The sequence below is a fragment of the Panthera leo genome, chromosome B2 (assembly GCF_018350215.1).
Source record: "Panthera leo isolate Ple1 chromosome B2, P.leo_Ple1_pat1.1, whole genome shotgun sequence".
Lineage (NCBI taxonomy): Eukaryota > Metazoa > Chordata > Mammalia > Carnivora > Felidae > Panthera > Panthera leo.
Window position 1 is genome coordinate 70,761,614 of NC_056683.1, and position 16,063 is coordinate 70,777,676.

The window sequence follows — 16,063 nt, forward strand, 5'->3', positions numbered from 1 at the left end:
ATCCGCCTGTTACCAAAAACAGCAATTCTCTGATATTCATTATTCCCTTTCCTGGCTTTATTTTTCTTCATAGCAAATATCCAATGATTTTATTTTACTCTCTTTCTCCCCCCACTAAAATGGAAGCTGCATGAAGGAAGAGATTTTCCTTCTTTGGTTCACTGTGGATTCTGCAGAGCCCGGAACAGTGCTTGGAACATTAAAGGTACACAATACATTGCTGTTGAGGAATGAATGTGCTCTGCCCTCATTTCAGGGTTATTAAATGGATCAGATAAAATAACAAATGTGAAAGGGCTTTGCAAACTGCCAAGGGAAATGCTTCTAATGTACTGTTTTGGTCATTTGTTATCCAAAAACTATACTCTGCACCATGCCCTTCACACATCATGGCAGTGGAAGAGGATTTTCAATACAGGATCCTGCTTTGTGACTGATATCTATTCACTATAGTCAAGGCTGTGCATACACAATGACATAACTAGAAAATTCAGTCAATTTTGGCGGTGGTGGGGGAATCAATCAATATACTGTTTAAGAGTTCTTACCCTAAACCACCAGCTGGCTGACCTTTTCACTTTTCAAACAAGAGCGTTGATGTCCTGAAGACAAATCATGAGTTTTAATCTGGTCATAGCTTACATGACCGGGAAAGAGTGTTTTCTAGGAACGACTTTTGTTGGCCACGATGTAGTACATGCAATAATATAAAATAAAATATTAAAAATAATAAAATATATAAATAACATAAATAACTAAAATTCTGGGGCTAATAGAATATGTATAAGACAGCTGTATAAGCAAGAATCTTTTACGTATATTCTAACCAGCTTGGCTGCTCCGTGTAGAAGGCTGGAAAAGACAGTGTGCACTATCCAAGATCTATCATGTGTAATGGTTTCTAGGTTTTCTGACTGACAGATCAATTTAAATAGCAGTTCCTAAAGGAAAAATCCAAACGCATTTTGTGTCCAAATCTAAAAACATTAAGATCTGTTATACTTAGCCAACTGCCCTACAATTTATAGTTTTGCCATTTTTAAGAAAATCCAAGCACATACCATTTTTTGGTTTGTCCGAGCATGTGTTTAGAACTTGACCTGAGATTAGAAACTTCACCTCCCAAACTCTGTGACACTAAATGCTGGGTCAATGCATGGTGGGGCTTTGGTGACAGGCAGTTTTGTTCGTTTGGCTTTTACACTGATTTAGTTATAGATTCTGTTAAAGGTTTTCCATTTGGCAGAACAAATTTCCGTGTACACATTTGTGGAGCGGTTCTGCTATGCATGACAAACTCCTCTGAATTATTAAACCACAATATGAATCCCTCAATCAAAGAATCTGTAACTAAATACTGTTTCTGTCTTTCACGTGACCTCTTTTAGTTTATAAGTTCAAGGGTAAGAACTGCAGTTGTTCCACACACTGTAAAGCTCTGTGCAAAAGTGAATGGCTGTCATCAGAGTTAGCCTCTAATTTGCTACTTTTTCATCCATCTCCTTTTAGAAGTTCATGATATTACCACAGTGGGTAAATGCAACCATCTCTCTCAATTTCTTAGTTTTTTTGGAGGTTTCTGAATTTTAATACAGAGTTTCTTTGAATTGTTGCTCAATTCATTATCCAAAGCCCTAAGAATATTCCTGATTAAAAAAAAAAAAAAAGTTCAGTATTTCGACATTTCGTGTGTCCTTCCACAGTTTTTGACTCTAGAGATGACTCCTTTTAGGCAAATATTCAGAACTAAAAAAGAAATGTATAATTCACTCACTGGAGCAGAGAATTTATTAAATCAGCCATCTTTCATTTCCTTGCTGTGAAAGGCAGACTTTGTTCTCCTTGATGAATTTACCTATTATCTTGCTCTTTGCCCAGAAGGAATTCTCAGTATCTACTTTAACAGACAGCAGGACCGACAGGTAGAAACATAAACAACATAGTAAGTGGAAAATGTCTCATCAGTGATCTCAACTGAAATTTACCTGTGCCAAGCAATGCTACACAGTGACACTTTTATCTCTGGTTTATGTAGTCTCAACAGCCTTATTCAGAACTGCATTCATTCAGATGCATACAATCTTAACAATATTAAAAAAAAATTCCAGTTAAAATAATTAAATACAGGAAGTCAAAGATACACTTACCTCCTGTTTAGTTACTTTGGATCCATCCTTGCCCTCTGTATTCTCCGGAGACTAGAAAGAAAATATTTCAGTGAACTGTATTTAAACTGGAAAGCACACATTAGAGGCAGATTTGAAAAAATAGCTCTTTCAATTCTCCAGACCACGTAAGTCAACAGATATTTTGTGGGGAAAAAAGTAAGTCTGTAAGAGGATACATTTTATATACACACATACACACACACACACACACACCCCACAGAGCATTTAATCTGTGTAACTGCTCTAATTTTAAAACAGGAGTGGTGCAAGAACTGATATGCACATAAAAACTGATGTGTTTTTAATGTGTGTTCACCGTCAGCAATTTTCATTGGATTTCACCACTAGTTAAAGGACAGGGACCCAAGAGCCAGTGGCAGCGGTGCCACGAAGCCACCACATGCTCCAGTGACTTTGTTTCTCTATGATGAGAGCAGGATGCTAAGAAAGCCCAGCCTGAGCACAAAAGCATATTTCTGTCCCATACTTGCCTAGTTTTGATGTCTAGCCCGCTTCTTGATACGACTTGACAAATGTGTCACGGATTATTATTCTTTCAGCATCTCGACCAAATTCACAGGCTTGGCAGGACAGCCAAATGCCCTGACACTCCAGCTAATTTGTTTCCTAATTTTGATCCACGCCCCCCTGGGGCAGCAACTGCCCTCTGGTGACAGCTCAAACCTGACTACTTTCTAGGGGGCATACAACTCTGGGAAAAATATGCTTACATTCATGTGACACACCCTGCAGATCTCAATGTATTTTTACTGGCTAAAGACAGTAAACAAGGTGAAAATGACTAAACTAGTTACAATGTTAAACTATTTCACATATTTTAAAACCATACAAAGGTAGTAGGTGAATACCCAATCTCTAGGACACAAACGGGCAGAAGATATGAATAAGAGTTTCCAAGAGAAAACAGCAAACCGACATTTGCCATGATGTTTGGCTTTAGCAAAATGAAACAGCTATGTAGTGGTGCCTCAGCTGATAAAATGAGAAAAACATTTTAAAGATCATAAAACCCACTGTTTGGTGGGGCTGGTGACACAGTTAATTAATATGATATTTTCAAAACACACCATGCCAATATGAGAAAGACACACCGACTAATCATATAAAGATCCAGTAATTCCTATTTTGGAACCAGGACACAAAGAAAGCCTGTAAAAACATCATTTTATTTGTACTGTTTCTAATATGGACTAACTCGAAACAACTCACATGATCAGTAAATGACAGAGAAATATTTAAGTAAACTATGTAACTATTAATGCAATGGAATTAAAAAAAGTTAGGCTATGTGAATACATAGAAAGTCCACATAAAATAATGCTAACTTAAAAAAATTTAGATTATAAAAGAACATGTAAAACATAGGCTAGAAGTATACAAAGTCTTTTAGAAAGTCAAAACTTTTCTTCAAGGCAGAGGACACACTAAACCTTCAACCCAGCGTCTGTCAGTTCACTTCTCTCCAGAACCTCCCACATTCATGGAGTTCTTTCTTGTTTCCCAAACAGCCAACTGTTTTCCCCTCTTCCCCGGAAACTTCTCTGTCATGAAGGGAAACACTGCTTCTCATCTTGCCCTATTAGCCAGCCAAATTGGAGATAGCAAAATCTTAGAAAGTGTCAGCACATGAAGATAGTCCCTACATGGGCTATTTCCCTTTGCTCAACTCCATGCTGCAAACCCGACTTTCTGGACACAAACCAGCCACTCTGTTGTCAAGAAGCACTGGGCTCTCATTCATACCCGTTAGGCCACTTGGTAGATTTCAATTCATCTGTAGCTGGTGGGCATTTAAAGAAGCAGCACACAACTATTCTGATGTTAACTGACATTAAAAAAAGTTAAAAATGGATGTTAGTGACAAAATTTTCAAGATTCTTCTATGCAGTAGATTAGTGACAGCAATATGATTGAGAGATCACTTTCTAAACACTGACCAAATGTCTGTGTCAGGTACAAATTACTGAAAAAAAGAAACCCGGAAAGATACCACATAAAAAAAAGCAGCTATAACTGAAGATGTTAATGGCTTCAGGTGAATGAACATAAGACTAGAAATGTGAAGAGCTACAGCTCAAGGCTAAGCTGGTTTCTCTGGCAATCTCTCCATTAGGGCTTTCTATTAACAAGCCCGTAACCAATTTAGTCAAAACAAGCCAACTGATATTTATCCTGGGTCAGGACCCGGGCCTGAGTGTTGGCTCTCTACCTAGGAGCTGTAGTGATCTGGGCCAGTGACCTGATCAGTGGCTCAGTCTGTTCATCCATAAATGACAGAGGATGATGATGCTGAACTCCAAGCGTCAGGCTTATGATCAAGCAAGATGTTAGATCATTTCGGAGTCGGTGAATTGTTATACAGATGTTATGCAACGAAATATATATCTTAATGAGTCTTCCAAATGATTAAATATCAAATTATATTCAACAGACCCTTAAAGGTGAGCACATAAAACTCCCTGTAACCTTGTTATCTGTTTTTGTTGCACAGAGTAACAGATACACTATTTCAGAAGGACTTATCATTTCAGGCTGTCTTATCACACGCCCAGGCTACCATTAACACTTAGCCACGAGGCCGGAGACAGGAAGCAGGACATGGTATGAAGGGCTTGAAGCAGAAGGCCAAAGTTTTTGTCCCAAGGGGCTGTGAGGAATAAAGACAAAGAAAAGGGGGAAATGGGGACTGGGGGTATATGGCGATGATCTCAGATGTACTTCAACCTTCTGGGAGGCTGATGGGAAGGATGAGGCGAGTTGGATCTGAAGAATTCCAAGACAGAGGGGTTCTCAAATCATTTCCCAGGACAGAGCAAACTTATGCTAATCCAGTTTGAACCCAGAACCCATGGTCAAGAGAGTAAAGAACCATGGTCAAACAAAAAGGTCTCATTCACATATGTGAAGCTCCTTCAGCACCCAAGAGGCAAAGGTACTGAACTGAGAGCCAGCAAGGCGGGGGGGGGGGGGGGGGGGGGCGCAGACATACACAGTGGCCTGATGCAAGGCCCAGCAGAGATTCTAGGAAGTTTGGAGTACCAGTGAGTGCTGATTTGAGGGCAAGGCAGCAGGACGATGGATCACTGAACACCTGGTGACCAGATGGGGACAGAGAATCGGCATTAGAAGGCCTGAACTTTGGCAAAAACCAACAGGTAGTTGAACATCTTTGAATTCAAAATTCTGAAAATAAAAGTAGACTCATTGAAATAAAAAAACAAAAAAAAACAACAAAAAAAAAACAAACAACCTCTCAAAACAAACTCTAGACCAGGGACAGAAGAAATAGTAAATTGTCAGAGAGTGCTGAGGAATTAGCCCAGAATGCAACAAAGAGCAATAAAGGAATAAACAATACGCAAGAGAGGACAGCAGATATGGTGGTTAATTGAGAAGCTCCAAATATACTTAACAGACATTTCAGAGGCCAGGAACAGAGGTACTAGAAGGAAGGCAAAGACAGGGTGGCTGAGAATTTTCCCAAATTAAAGTCATAAGTCTCCAGGTTGAAAGCTTATGACAAGGAACAAAGTAGAAACAAAACAAATGGATACCATGAAACATGTTGTAGTAAAACTGTAGTAAAGTGAGAAAAATCTTAGAAGTTATCGGAGTAAGGGGTGCCTGGGTGGCTGTTGGTTAAGCATCTGACTCTTGGTTTTGGCTCAGGTCATGATCTGGTGTTCCGTGAGATTGAGCCCTGTGTTGGGCTCTGTGCTGACAGCATGGAGCCTGCTTGGGATTCTCTCTCTCCTCTGCTCTCTCTACCTCTTCCCTGCATGCATGCTCTCTTTCTCTCAAAATAAATAAATAAACATTTAAAAAACATAAGTTATCAGAGTTAAAAGATGGATTATCTACAAAGAATTACTTTTACCAGCAAATACAAGTTTAAGAAAATATGAAGTAAGGTTCAAGTAGTTGAGGCTGTCAACCTAGAACTTTATATCCAGCTATCACTTAAGAATGAAGGAAAACAGGGGTGCCTGGGTGTCTCAGTCAGTTAAGCATCTGACTCTTGATTCTGGCCCAGGTCATGATCTCACGATTCTTGAGTATGAGCCCTACATCAGGCTCTGCACTGCTTGCGAGCCTCTCTTTCTGCCCTTCCCCCACTCATGTTTCTCTCTCTCTCTCTCTGAAAATAAATAAACTTAAAAAAAAAAGAATGAAAGAAAAATAAAGACAACTCATAACATGAATACTTAAGAGACTTTGCCATCAGCAGAGCATTTCAATAAGGAACTGTTAGTAAAGAATCAAATTCAGTAATAAGAAAAATGAATTCAGATGAAAAAGTATGTAAGAAGTAATGTATAAAATACTGGCAAATCCAATTAACTATTACTTGTAAATAATGCCTGTTTTTTTGTGTTTAAAAACATTTCCCTAGAAATCCTAAACCAGTGCTGTCCTATAGAAATATAACATTTAATTCCAGATTTTCTGATAGCCACATTAAAAAAGCAAAAAGAAATAGATGAAATTAATTTTAATATTTTATTTAACTGAATCTATCTAAAATTTTATCACCTCAACATGTAATCAATTTACAAATTATTAATGAGATATTTCACAAAGTTTTAACACTAAATCTGCAAAATGCAGCACGTACTTGACACTTAACAGCATACCCCATGCAAGTGTTAGGTTCTCACCTATCTATATTTGGAGTTCAAGTTTATAGTAGTTTCACACATCTGGGTTGTCCCAAACATATTTAAATTGTTCCAATAACTGTATCTAATACAAATTTTGAATTTAAGTTAAAATTGAAATTTAAAAGATTCACCTTCTTCTTTTTAAAGAGTGCTTAATTGGGGCGCCTGGGTGGCTCAGTCGGTTAAGTGACTGACTTCGGCTCAGGTCATATCTCACAGTCCATGAGTTCGAGCTCCGCATCGGGCTCTGTGCTGACAGCTCAGAGCCTGGAGCCTGCTTCAGATTCTGTGTCTCCCTCTCTCTCTGACCCTCCCTCGTTCATGCTCTGTCTCTCTCTGTCTCAAAAATAAATAAACATAAAAAAAAAAAAAAGTGCTTAATTTCCTTACAAAGCTAGTGACTACCATACTGGATGGCACAGTTCTAGACCATAATAACCACAAAAAACGAGAGGAGGATGAACAGATGAGAAGGTAAAGCATGCTAGGGTCCTGGTTTTATTCTGGAGGATGATACAGTCACAGAATCATTTAGATTTGCTAAAATAAAATTTAAAGATAGCCATTAAAATTTAACGTAAGAAACAGGATCTATAAACTTCCAAATCAAGAGGAGTGAAATTAAGCAATTATTATGTCAATAAGGAAGGAAGGAAAAAAACAAATGACAAAAAAAAAACACCCCACAAAATAAGTCATTAGAAAAAGTCCAAACACATTAGTAATCACAATATACCTAAACAAATTATACTTACCCATTATAATGTCAAGTGACAGGAAAAAACAGAATAATATATGCTTATGACTACACTTTTACAAATTTTAAAACATGCACCAGTCAATACGAAGGATTTATATATGACATATGTACCATAAAAGTATAAAATCATGGACTAGAAGGATACACAACAAATTCATGATAATGGTTACCTCTAGGGAGGCTGATAATGGAAGGAGACCAAGGCGGGGGGGGGGTGGTTCTAAGGAAAACTGAACTTTACCTGTAACATTTTATTTTATTAAAAAGAAACCTGAAGCAAAATGATAACATTAAAATGTGTGAATTTGAGAGGTGGGTAAATGAGTATATTATTTTCTGGATCTTTCTGTATTTAAATTTTTCTCAAATAAAAATATTACCAATAATGAGAGAAAAAAAAGACTAGAGGCAAACTTGTTCCACTAAGTCTAGTTTAACAGGGCCCTCACACAAATTCCATGACTAGGTTTACTCACAGCATTTTCTGCATTTCTTAAATGGCTTATAAACCTGGCTTATATACTGCCTCTTCCTTTTCTGTTCAAGACATATTCCGGGGCTCCTGCGCTCAGTCTGTGAAGTGTCCGACTTCAGCTCAGGTCATGATCTTGTGGTCCGTGAGTTTGAGCCCCACATCAGGCTCTGTGCTGACAGCTCAGAGCCTGGAGTCTGCTTTGGATTCTGTGTCTCCCTCTCTCTCTGCTCCTCCCCTGCTCACACTCTGTGTCTCTCTCTCTCAAAAATAAACAAACATCAAAAAAAAAATTTTTTAAAGACATATCATTCATAATTGTTTCATCTTATATGAAGGCTCTGGAGTGGGGCAAGATGGGAAGCCAAGGGCACTACCACAAGGATGCAGAGCTCTCCTTGGGCTAGCGTAGGAGAGCTGACGGGGAGCACAGATTCCTTCAGCAGCTGACCAACTGTTCCATCCCCATTCTTTCTTTACTCGGACATACCTCAGCCCCGCCCCTGAGGATACAAAAATGCATTGAGGGGACACAACTGCATTTTCTGGAAGACTAAACAGGACCAGCAGTCCTTTTAGGAAACCAAGAAAAGAAACTTGGAATTTTTATCCCACAGACAATCCATAAGGAATCAACAGGCAAAAACTCCCCAACTGCCGAGTTTCTCTTCCAGTAAATAGCAGTTACCACTGGACTGAAAGGCACCGGTGGTGGCAGTGGTCAGAAGCCAAATTTTCTCTCTCCAAACTCAGGAAGATATCAGAGAAGATGGGAAATTCCTTACACCCTTCAACAGTTGCTTGGGAACAGTTCAAACAGCATGAGCCTGTGGACTTCTCACAGCAGAGAGATATGGAGGGTGTGGCAGATGGCTGGACGTGGTGAGGCTAGTACCCGGCTTGTGCCATGTTTCTTCTAAGCTACACAAGAGAAGAAAGGGGAGGGCTCGGGAGTCTCAGCAACAAATGCTGGGCCTTATGTCAAAGTTCCAAAAAGTCTTAATGATTGGTAAGTGTCGGCTCTCAGAGATTTTCTTCTAAGACTGAGAGACAAGAGCTATTGCTTTATAAGTGCACTACCTGAGAGCCTACAGTATCTGTGCAATTCAAGCAATCATTTTCCAGCAGCCACAGAACAAATCCAGTCTCAACTCCTGGGTTGTCCATGCCAATGCAGGAAATTAGGGAGCAGACGTAACAGTGCAAATAAACCAGTAATTACTTCTTTTAACCCAGGAAAGGTATTACTTTGAGGTGATTCTTCTCTAACTTGCTGGCCAGTATTTCTTTTTTAAAGTTTATTTTTTGAGAGAGAAAGAGAGAGAGAGAGACAGAGTGCGAGCGGGGGATGGGCAGAGAAAGGGGGACAAAGGATCAGAAGCAGGCTCTGCGTGGACAGCAGAGAGACAGATGTGGGGCTCAAACTCATGAATCCTAGATCATGGTCTGAGCTTAACCTACTGACGGTTAACCTACTGAGCCACCCAGGCACCCTGGCAAGTATTTTTTTTTTTTTAATCTCTTTATCAAAATTTCTTTAAAAATTAATTTTATGTTTTTTGTTATAAACCCAAAGCTACAGGAAAGAAGCAGTCTAATAGTGAGCTGGTTAGCAGAGGAAATTCTGGGACAAAAAATCCAAGTAATCCACCCAGAGAAATGTGCCCATAACTAACTCTTATCACTCTTCAGCTAAAATGAACACAGAACTCAACTTTTTAACACAGTATGAATTCCCCCCCTCCTCAAATGGGGGCAATGCCCATGAAATTCTGGAGGTTTTTTAAAATAACAGGTAGTTCTCTTAAATTCAAATATTCCTATGACATATGAAACAGATACTAAAATATTGATTCAAAGCCACAGGATCACTATTTAACATTAGCATGATTGTTTTTCATTCATCCCGTAGGCCTATGTTTGGGATCCTCCAATACTTCACTGCTTTGTAAAATAATCTTTAAAAACCCAATACTTACAATTGAGAGATCATTTTAAGAGGATTAATAATCAAACTAATATTACATTTCTCTGCTACCTCCTTCCTTGCTTATGCCTGTTAATTTCATCAACTTATATAAATCCAAATTGCAGTTATTAATGTCATGTCAGGCTAGTATGTCTTCCCCAAATTTTATTTTGTTGTTAGAGATAAAAATAATTGAGTTAAAAACTCTGCTTTAGAAGACTTTGGATGAACTGAAATAAATAGCAACTATCTCTTTTCTGAGGGATACTTTTAGGGAAAATATCTCACATTGTATTCAGGTACAAAAGATAACCAAAAATAAAGAATAAGCCATGTTCTAGGATGTTCAGTGAAATTTTATTAGCATTTATATATATATATATATATATATATATATATATATATATGTAATGCAATAACGGAAGTATATCTTCAATGAAATAGTCTTAAATATTTCACACATCTCCTTGGTCTGAATTGCCTTTTCTACCCGAGTTACGTTTTTCATGTGAGTTGTACTGCATCAATGGGAAAGCACTTGGTTGAAGTCAGAAGCCTGAATTCCAGTGTGGCTCACATCTCACTTCCCTCTGCCCAAGTTTCTTCATGAGTACAAGTGAAAGAGACAAGGGACCAAGAGGAATAATAATAATAAACAATGTATACTGCACTTATGTGCAAGGCAATGATCTAAATGTTTTAAATCTCACCACAATCCTGTGAAGTTGGTAAACTAGCATCATGTCCATTTTATAAATGAGGAATTGAGACCAGAGAGGTTAAGTAACTTGCTCCAGATTACCCAGCTGGTAAACTTGCCTGTAAGTGAAGACCTGGGATTTAAACTGAAGTAGGCTGGTTCGGAGTTCATTCTCTCTCTCTCTCTCTCTCTCTCTCTCTCTCTCTCTCTCTCTCTCTTTTTAAGTAGGCTCTATGCCCAGCATGGAGCCCAATGTGGGCCTTGAACTCATGATCCTGAGATGGAGACCTGAGCTGAGATCAAGAATTGGACGCTTAACTGATGAACAACCCAGGTGTCCTCAGAGTTCATTCCCTTAACTACTACAACACTCAGACTGATTTGTTAGTTTTCCGAATTTAAAAATTAGGTGCAGATCTAGGATGCTAGAAGAGCAAAGGGTTTCCAGATTGGGAAATATCTTAATCTATAGATGTAGCCAACAAACACATAATATGTAGTGGAGTGTTTCCTATTCCCCCCTCACTGGTGAGCCTCTTGGAATAACAATAAACAATGTCCCATTTAAAAATACCGTATGTTGAGATGCACATAAATGTACTATTCTGGGTTTCTAAATGGTTACATACACAGATAAAAGTATTTTTATCTATTAAAACAATCAATTTTTGTAGAACTTTACATTTTTCTTTTTTCTTTTAATGTCTTTATTTCTTTTTGAGACAGAGAGAGACAGAGCATTAGCAAGGGAGGGGCAGAGAGAGAGGGAGACACAGAATCTGAAGCAGGCTCCAGGCTCTGAGCTGTCTGCACAGAGCCTGATGTGGGGCTCAACCTCACGGACTGTGAGATCATGACCTAAGCTGAAGTCGGTGGCTCAATCGAATGAGCCACCCAGGTGCCCTGCACTTTACATTTTTCAATGTACTTTTACATTGTTGTTGTATTTGGTCCTCTCAATAGCATGGGAATACAGAGGTGTGACCTTAATATTCCCATTTTACAGATGAAAAGTAGAAGTTCAAAGAGTCAAGTGACTTTCCCCTTCTAAAGAGTGGTGGAGTCCACACTACACCCAAGTCTTCCAACTTTTATACCAGGGATCTTTCCAGATGGTTACTTTATTTTCCTATTTGCGCTGGTATGAATTAATTTCTAGCAAATGGTAAGCACAGTTACGATGTCCTTGTATTTTTGCAAAATTAATCAGCTAGCTCTGATGTGACTGACCTGTGGCCACAAAAAAGGGGGATAATAAAATTAAAAATTATAACTAAAAGGTAAAGGAAAGCCATGAGACGTAGAAAGAATAGAATGTATTATATGGAATGTAGAACTTCAGAAGGAGCCTTCAAAGCTTCACATTTTGACCACCTCAAATCTTTGGTATGTTTATCGCCCACATACACCACGCTTAATACTCATGATTTCCTACAAAATAGAATTCTGCCCAGTATTGTAAAAAAAAAAAAAACAACAAAACACAGCTTATATCCACAAAGAAAAAAAGAGAGAGAAAGAGAAAAAAAGAAAAATAAATATGGAACCCAGGGTAGACTTTGTATTTATCTTTGCATGGGGTCACATAATCAAATTATAATTTTAAACTAATATCACTTTATAGTATACCTTTTAAAAACAAATTTTGTGGGGAGCCTGGGTGGCTTGGTTGGTTGAGCCTCTAACTTCAGCTCAGGTCATGATCTCATAGTTAGTGAGCATGGAGCCTGCTTGGGATTCATTCTCTCTCTCTCTCTCTCTCTCTCTCTCTCTCTCTCTATCTTCCTTTCCCTCTTCCCCTTCCCTGCTTGCACTCTGTCTTTCTCTCTCTCAAAAATAAACAAACATTAAATTAAAAAAATAAATGTTGTGATTAAACATTAAATAATTGGTAAACCAGAACTCTGAAATAAAAATCCATTCAGTCCTAGGTTCAATAGATTTTCCAAATTATAAAGCTTTTATTCTATTCAAAGAGTTCCCAAAACAAAAGCACCGGCTCATTTTTTAAACGCAATGCTTAAGTAATGGTAATGTAATATTTACGTTGCAACCTCTCAATATATTGTATAATATGCAAGTGTACTTATGTGTTTCTGATCACAGGGGACTATCTCTATTAGCCTATATAGAACAAATTAATGAAGACAATATATCTTGGAAATAGTAAATCCAGCAGTTTGTTGTAATTTGAAGAAACACTGAGTCTTAGACTTTCAACACTCAAAGATATTAATACTGGGGTGAGGAAATTGTGCATGTATACATATATATCTTGTATATGGCTCTACAGTCTATTAGTTACTGGCATACCAGAAGCCTTCATGATAATGTATGTGCCTCTCTCAGAAGCAGAGGCCTGACCCTGAGGCCAACCTTAGGGCATGATCATAAATAATAAATACTTCTTGGGTAACTTGTACTGGCACCTAGAAAAAATGGCCATCAGCCTATGTCTATTAATAAAGACAACATTTTAATCAAAGGAACATTTACGTATTTATATAACTCTTGATTTTTCCTTGTTTCATTCATTGGGCATCTTCGTTTAAGTAAAACTACATGAGGTTCCTAGATATAAACATTTATGGGACGTATTGTGGTGTAATGGTTAAGAGCAAAATTCTTGGGTAAAGAGGGTTGGGTTAGAATTCCTGGATCTATTACCTCCTAGCTGTGTGACCTAGGGGGAATTCCTTATTCTTACTAAATCCCAATATTCTCTTCTGTGTATGAGAAAGGCCGTAGGGCTCGGCGGTTAAAAGCACAGGCTTTGGAGCCAGACTGCCAGGACTGCAATCCCAGCTGGGCCATTTCTTATCAAGGGGGCCTTCTGTGAGACCACAGTCTGAAGAGTACATACCTTACTGGGTGGTTGGGAGGGTTAGGTTCATTAATGCAGAGTGCTCAGAACAGTGCCTGAATTCCAGAAAGCCATCTAAATGTTAGTTATCGTGGCTGTCGTTACCGTATCTGTGAGATGAGAATAGCCTCACATAACTGTTGTGAGAATAACATGAAATAATATGAAATTACACCATAATACTTCCCATATATGTTTGTTTCTAGTAGCTTCACATACTTGGGTTTAAACTAATGAATGTAAAGCATATAAAAGCTAAGGTCTGGTACATCCAGGCATTTAATAAATGGTAGCTACTTAAATTTTAATAGTAATAAATGTATTTATATGTTGTTACTGCTGTGTTTCCCTTGAAATATTAAATTTGCAACTCATTTTGAAATTTAAAACTGTTTTTTCTATTTCCCGACTTCTGAATAGTGTATCATTTACTTTAAGTGTGATCAAATATGCATTTGCCTTAGGCATCTCTAAATGGCCATTTCTGAATGTGTCCACAAGATATAATAACACTGGACTCAATAAATACCATGACCAGGAACCAATACTTGATTTGACTGAACTCTTCTAAGAAGACAGTGAAATGTACAAAAAATAAGGAGCCAGTGAAAAAGGAATTCAACATTTTGATTTGGTTTGTTATCTTCAACACTGATTTTTAAATTACTCAGGAGACTAACATCATATTTCAACATACTAGGTACTGTGAAAGCAGACAGCTTAAATGGTGTTTATTTCAGTCACCATTTCCAAATTGTACCCTGCAGGAAAGTGGAATATATTTAACTTGGGTATAAACAAAAGCAGTGTTTTAGGTGGAAAGTATAGGAAAAGAGGATCACTTGATAACTGATTTGCCAAGGGAATTTTAATGTTATATGGAGATATTTTTAAACATATTTTTTCTTTGAGAAAACACAACCCTGTAAAAATGCACCAGATTAAAGCTTATGTTCCTTCAAAAACACTACATTTGTTATTCAGTTGTTGAACATCTATTTCTGTAACTGCAGTTAATTAAACTGTGCGATCTACCTGTTCCCTATCCACGCTGTGTGCCATTTTATCCTCCTACCAAATGGAAGCATGGTGCTTATTTATTATTATTTCATTGTAGTTCTCTGAATAATTGAAAATATCATTATCACAATAACGAACACCCCATGTGTTTTACACATGGCAAGTGCTATGCGAAGTACTCTGCATTCACAATCTCATTTAATTTCTCCAACAACCCAATGAGGTAAAGCATATTTGTATCCCAGTTTGATAGACAAGAAAACTGAGTCTTGGAGAATTAGGAACTTAGAAGTTTAGGGGGAAGTGAAGTAATGTGCCCTAAATCATACAGCCAGTAAACGGTACATGTCAGAACCCTACTGGACTACCTCCTCAACAAACATATGAAATAATTAAACTTACTACTTTCTTCCCTTGGAAATGATTCACTCATGCACTTGTTCAACAAATAGTTATACTACTTGTGCTAGGTGCATGGGATATGAGAAACATCAGAGCCATCAAATATTTCACAGTCAAGTCAAATTAGGAAGATTACAAAGTTAAATCTAAATTAGGTAATCAAACCATGTGTCCCAATTTAGAAACATGGTGCTTGTCAGACAACTACCTTTAAAATAGAAGAGAGTAAAAAAATAAAAATAAAAATACAAGACAGTAGTTAAAAGAAAGGCACTAATGAGGGAGGGTAGTTACTGCATACAATCTAATCTCAACTGTTAACAGGCCTTGAATTTAACTTCCTCATATTTCAAAGAAAGCAAGACTTCACAGAAAAACCAATGACAGATCACCTTTAATAACAAACTAGCACTGATCCTCTTGAGATTTAAAAAAAAAAAAAACAACCTATCACCTTCAACCCTTTTAACCAAACAATTTCTTGTCAGTATTTTTTCTCTGGACATGTGGTCTGGCCAAACCTTTCAATGCTTTTATCTTTTCTTGTGGCTCATTATCATTTCTTGCCATAAATTATAAATATTTACATATGTATACTACCTACCCTATCAGACTAAAGGATCCTTAAAAATAGGGGCATTTACTCATTCACTTCAAAAAGGGTTGGAAAAAAATCCAATTCACTTATTCTCCCAACATGATGATACTTTGCATAAAGATGATACTCAATAAATGTTTATTTAACATGGAATGAGTGAATGAATGAATAAAATGTACAACTCTGCCATTTTGGAGCCTTTACTCAAACATAGGTACCATCTCAATATTAACTCAATTAAACTCAGTAAGCATCTGGGTGGCACACTACCTGTAGTTAGACCCTTTCATATTCATACTGGAGACCTCAGTATGTTAAAAAGGCTATTCACCCCAAATTGATTTACAGATTCAATTCAATCCCTATTAAAGTCAAGGGAGGTATTTTTGTAGAAGTTTATAAGCTGATTCTAAAATTTATATGGAAATG

The 16,063-nt window shown here is 37.6% G+C and overlaps 1 protein-coding gene and 1 long non-coding RNA gene across 4 annotated transcripts in view; one reads left to right on the forward strand and one right to left on the reverse strand.

Moving 5' to 3' along the window:
* LOC122220117 overlaps positions 1–16,063 on the forward strand; it is a 39,362-nt gene that overhangs the window by 19,499 nt on the left and 3,800 nt on the right. The window contains exon 5 of the long non-coding RNA XR_006202682.1: positions 127–205. This is a non-coding gene — a long non-coding RNA (uncharacterized LOC122220117). The remainder of the gene's footprint in view (positions 1–126; positions 206–16,063) is intronic.
* HMGN3 (high mobility group nucleosomal binding domain 3) overlaps positions 1–16,063 on the reverse strand; it is a 31,970-nt gene that overhangs the window by 9,853 nt on the left and 6,054 nt on the right. For 2 of the 3 annotated variants that reach the window (XM_042939215.1, XM_042939213.1), the window contains exons 1-2: positions 8,573–8,620; positions 2,148–2,198 (exon numbers count right to left, since the gene is read on the reverse strand). In XM_042939215.1, coding sequence (XP_042795149.1) covers positions 2,148–2,198; positions 8,573–8,605 — 84 coding nt within the window. In that variant the 5' untranslated portion in view covers positions 8,606–8,620. Of the gene's footprint in view, positions 1–2,147; positions 2,199–8,572; positions 8,621–16,063 lie in introns of those variants that run through there. The other variant, XM_042939214.1, reaches the window with a different exon arrangement.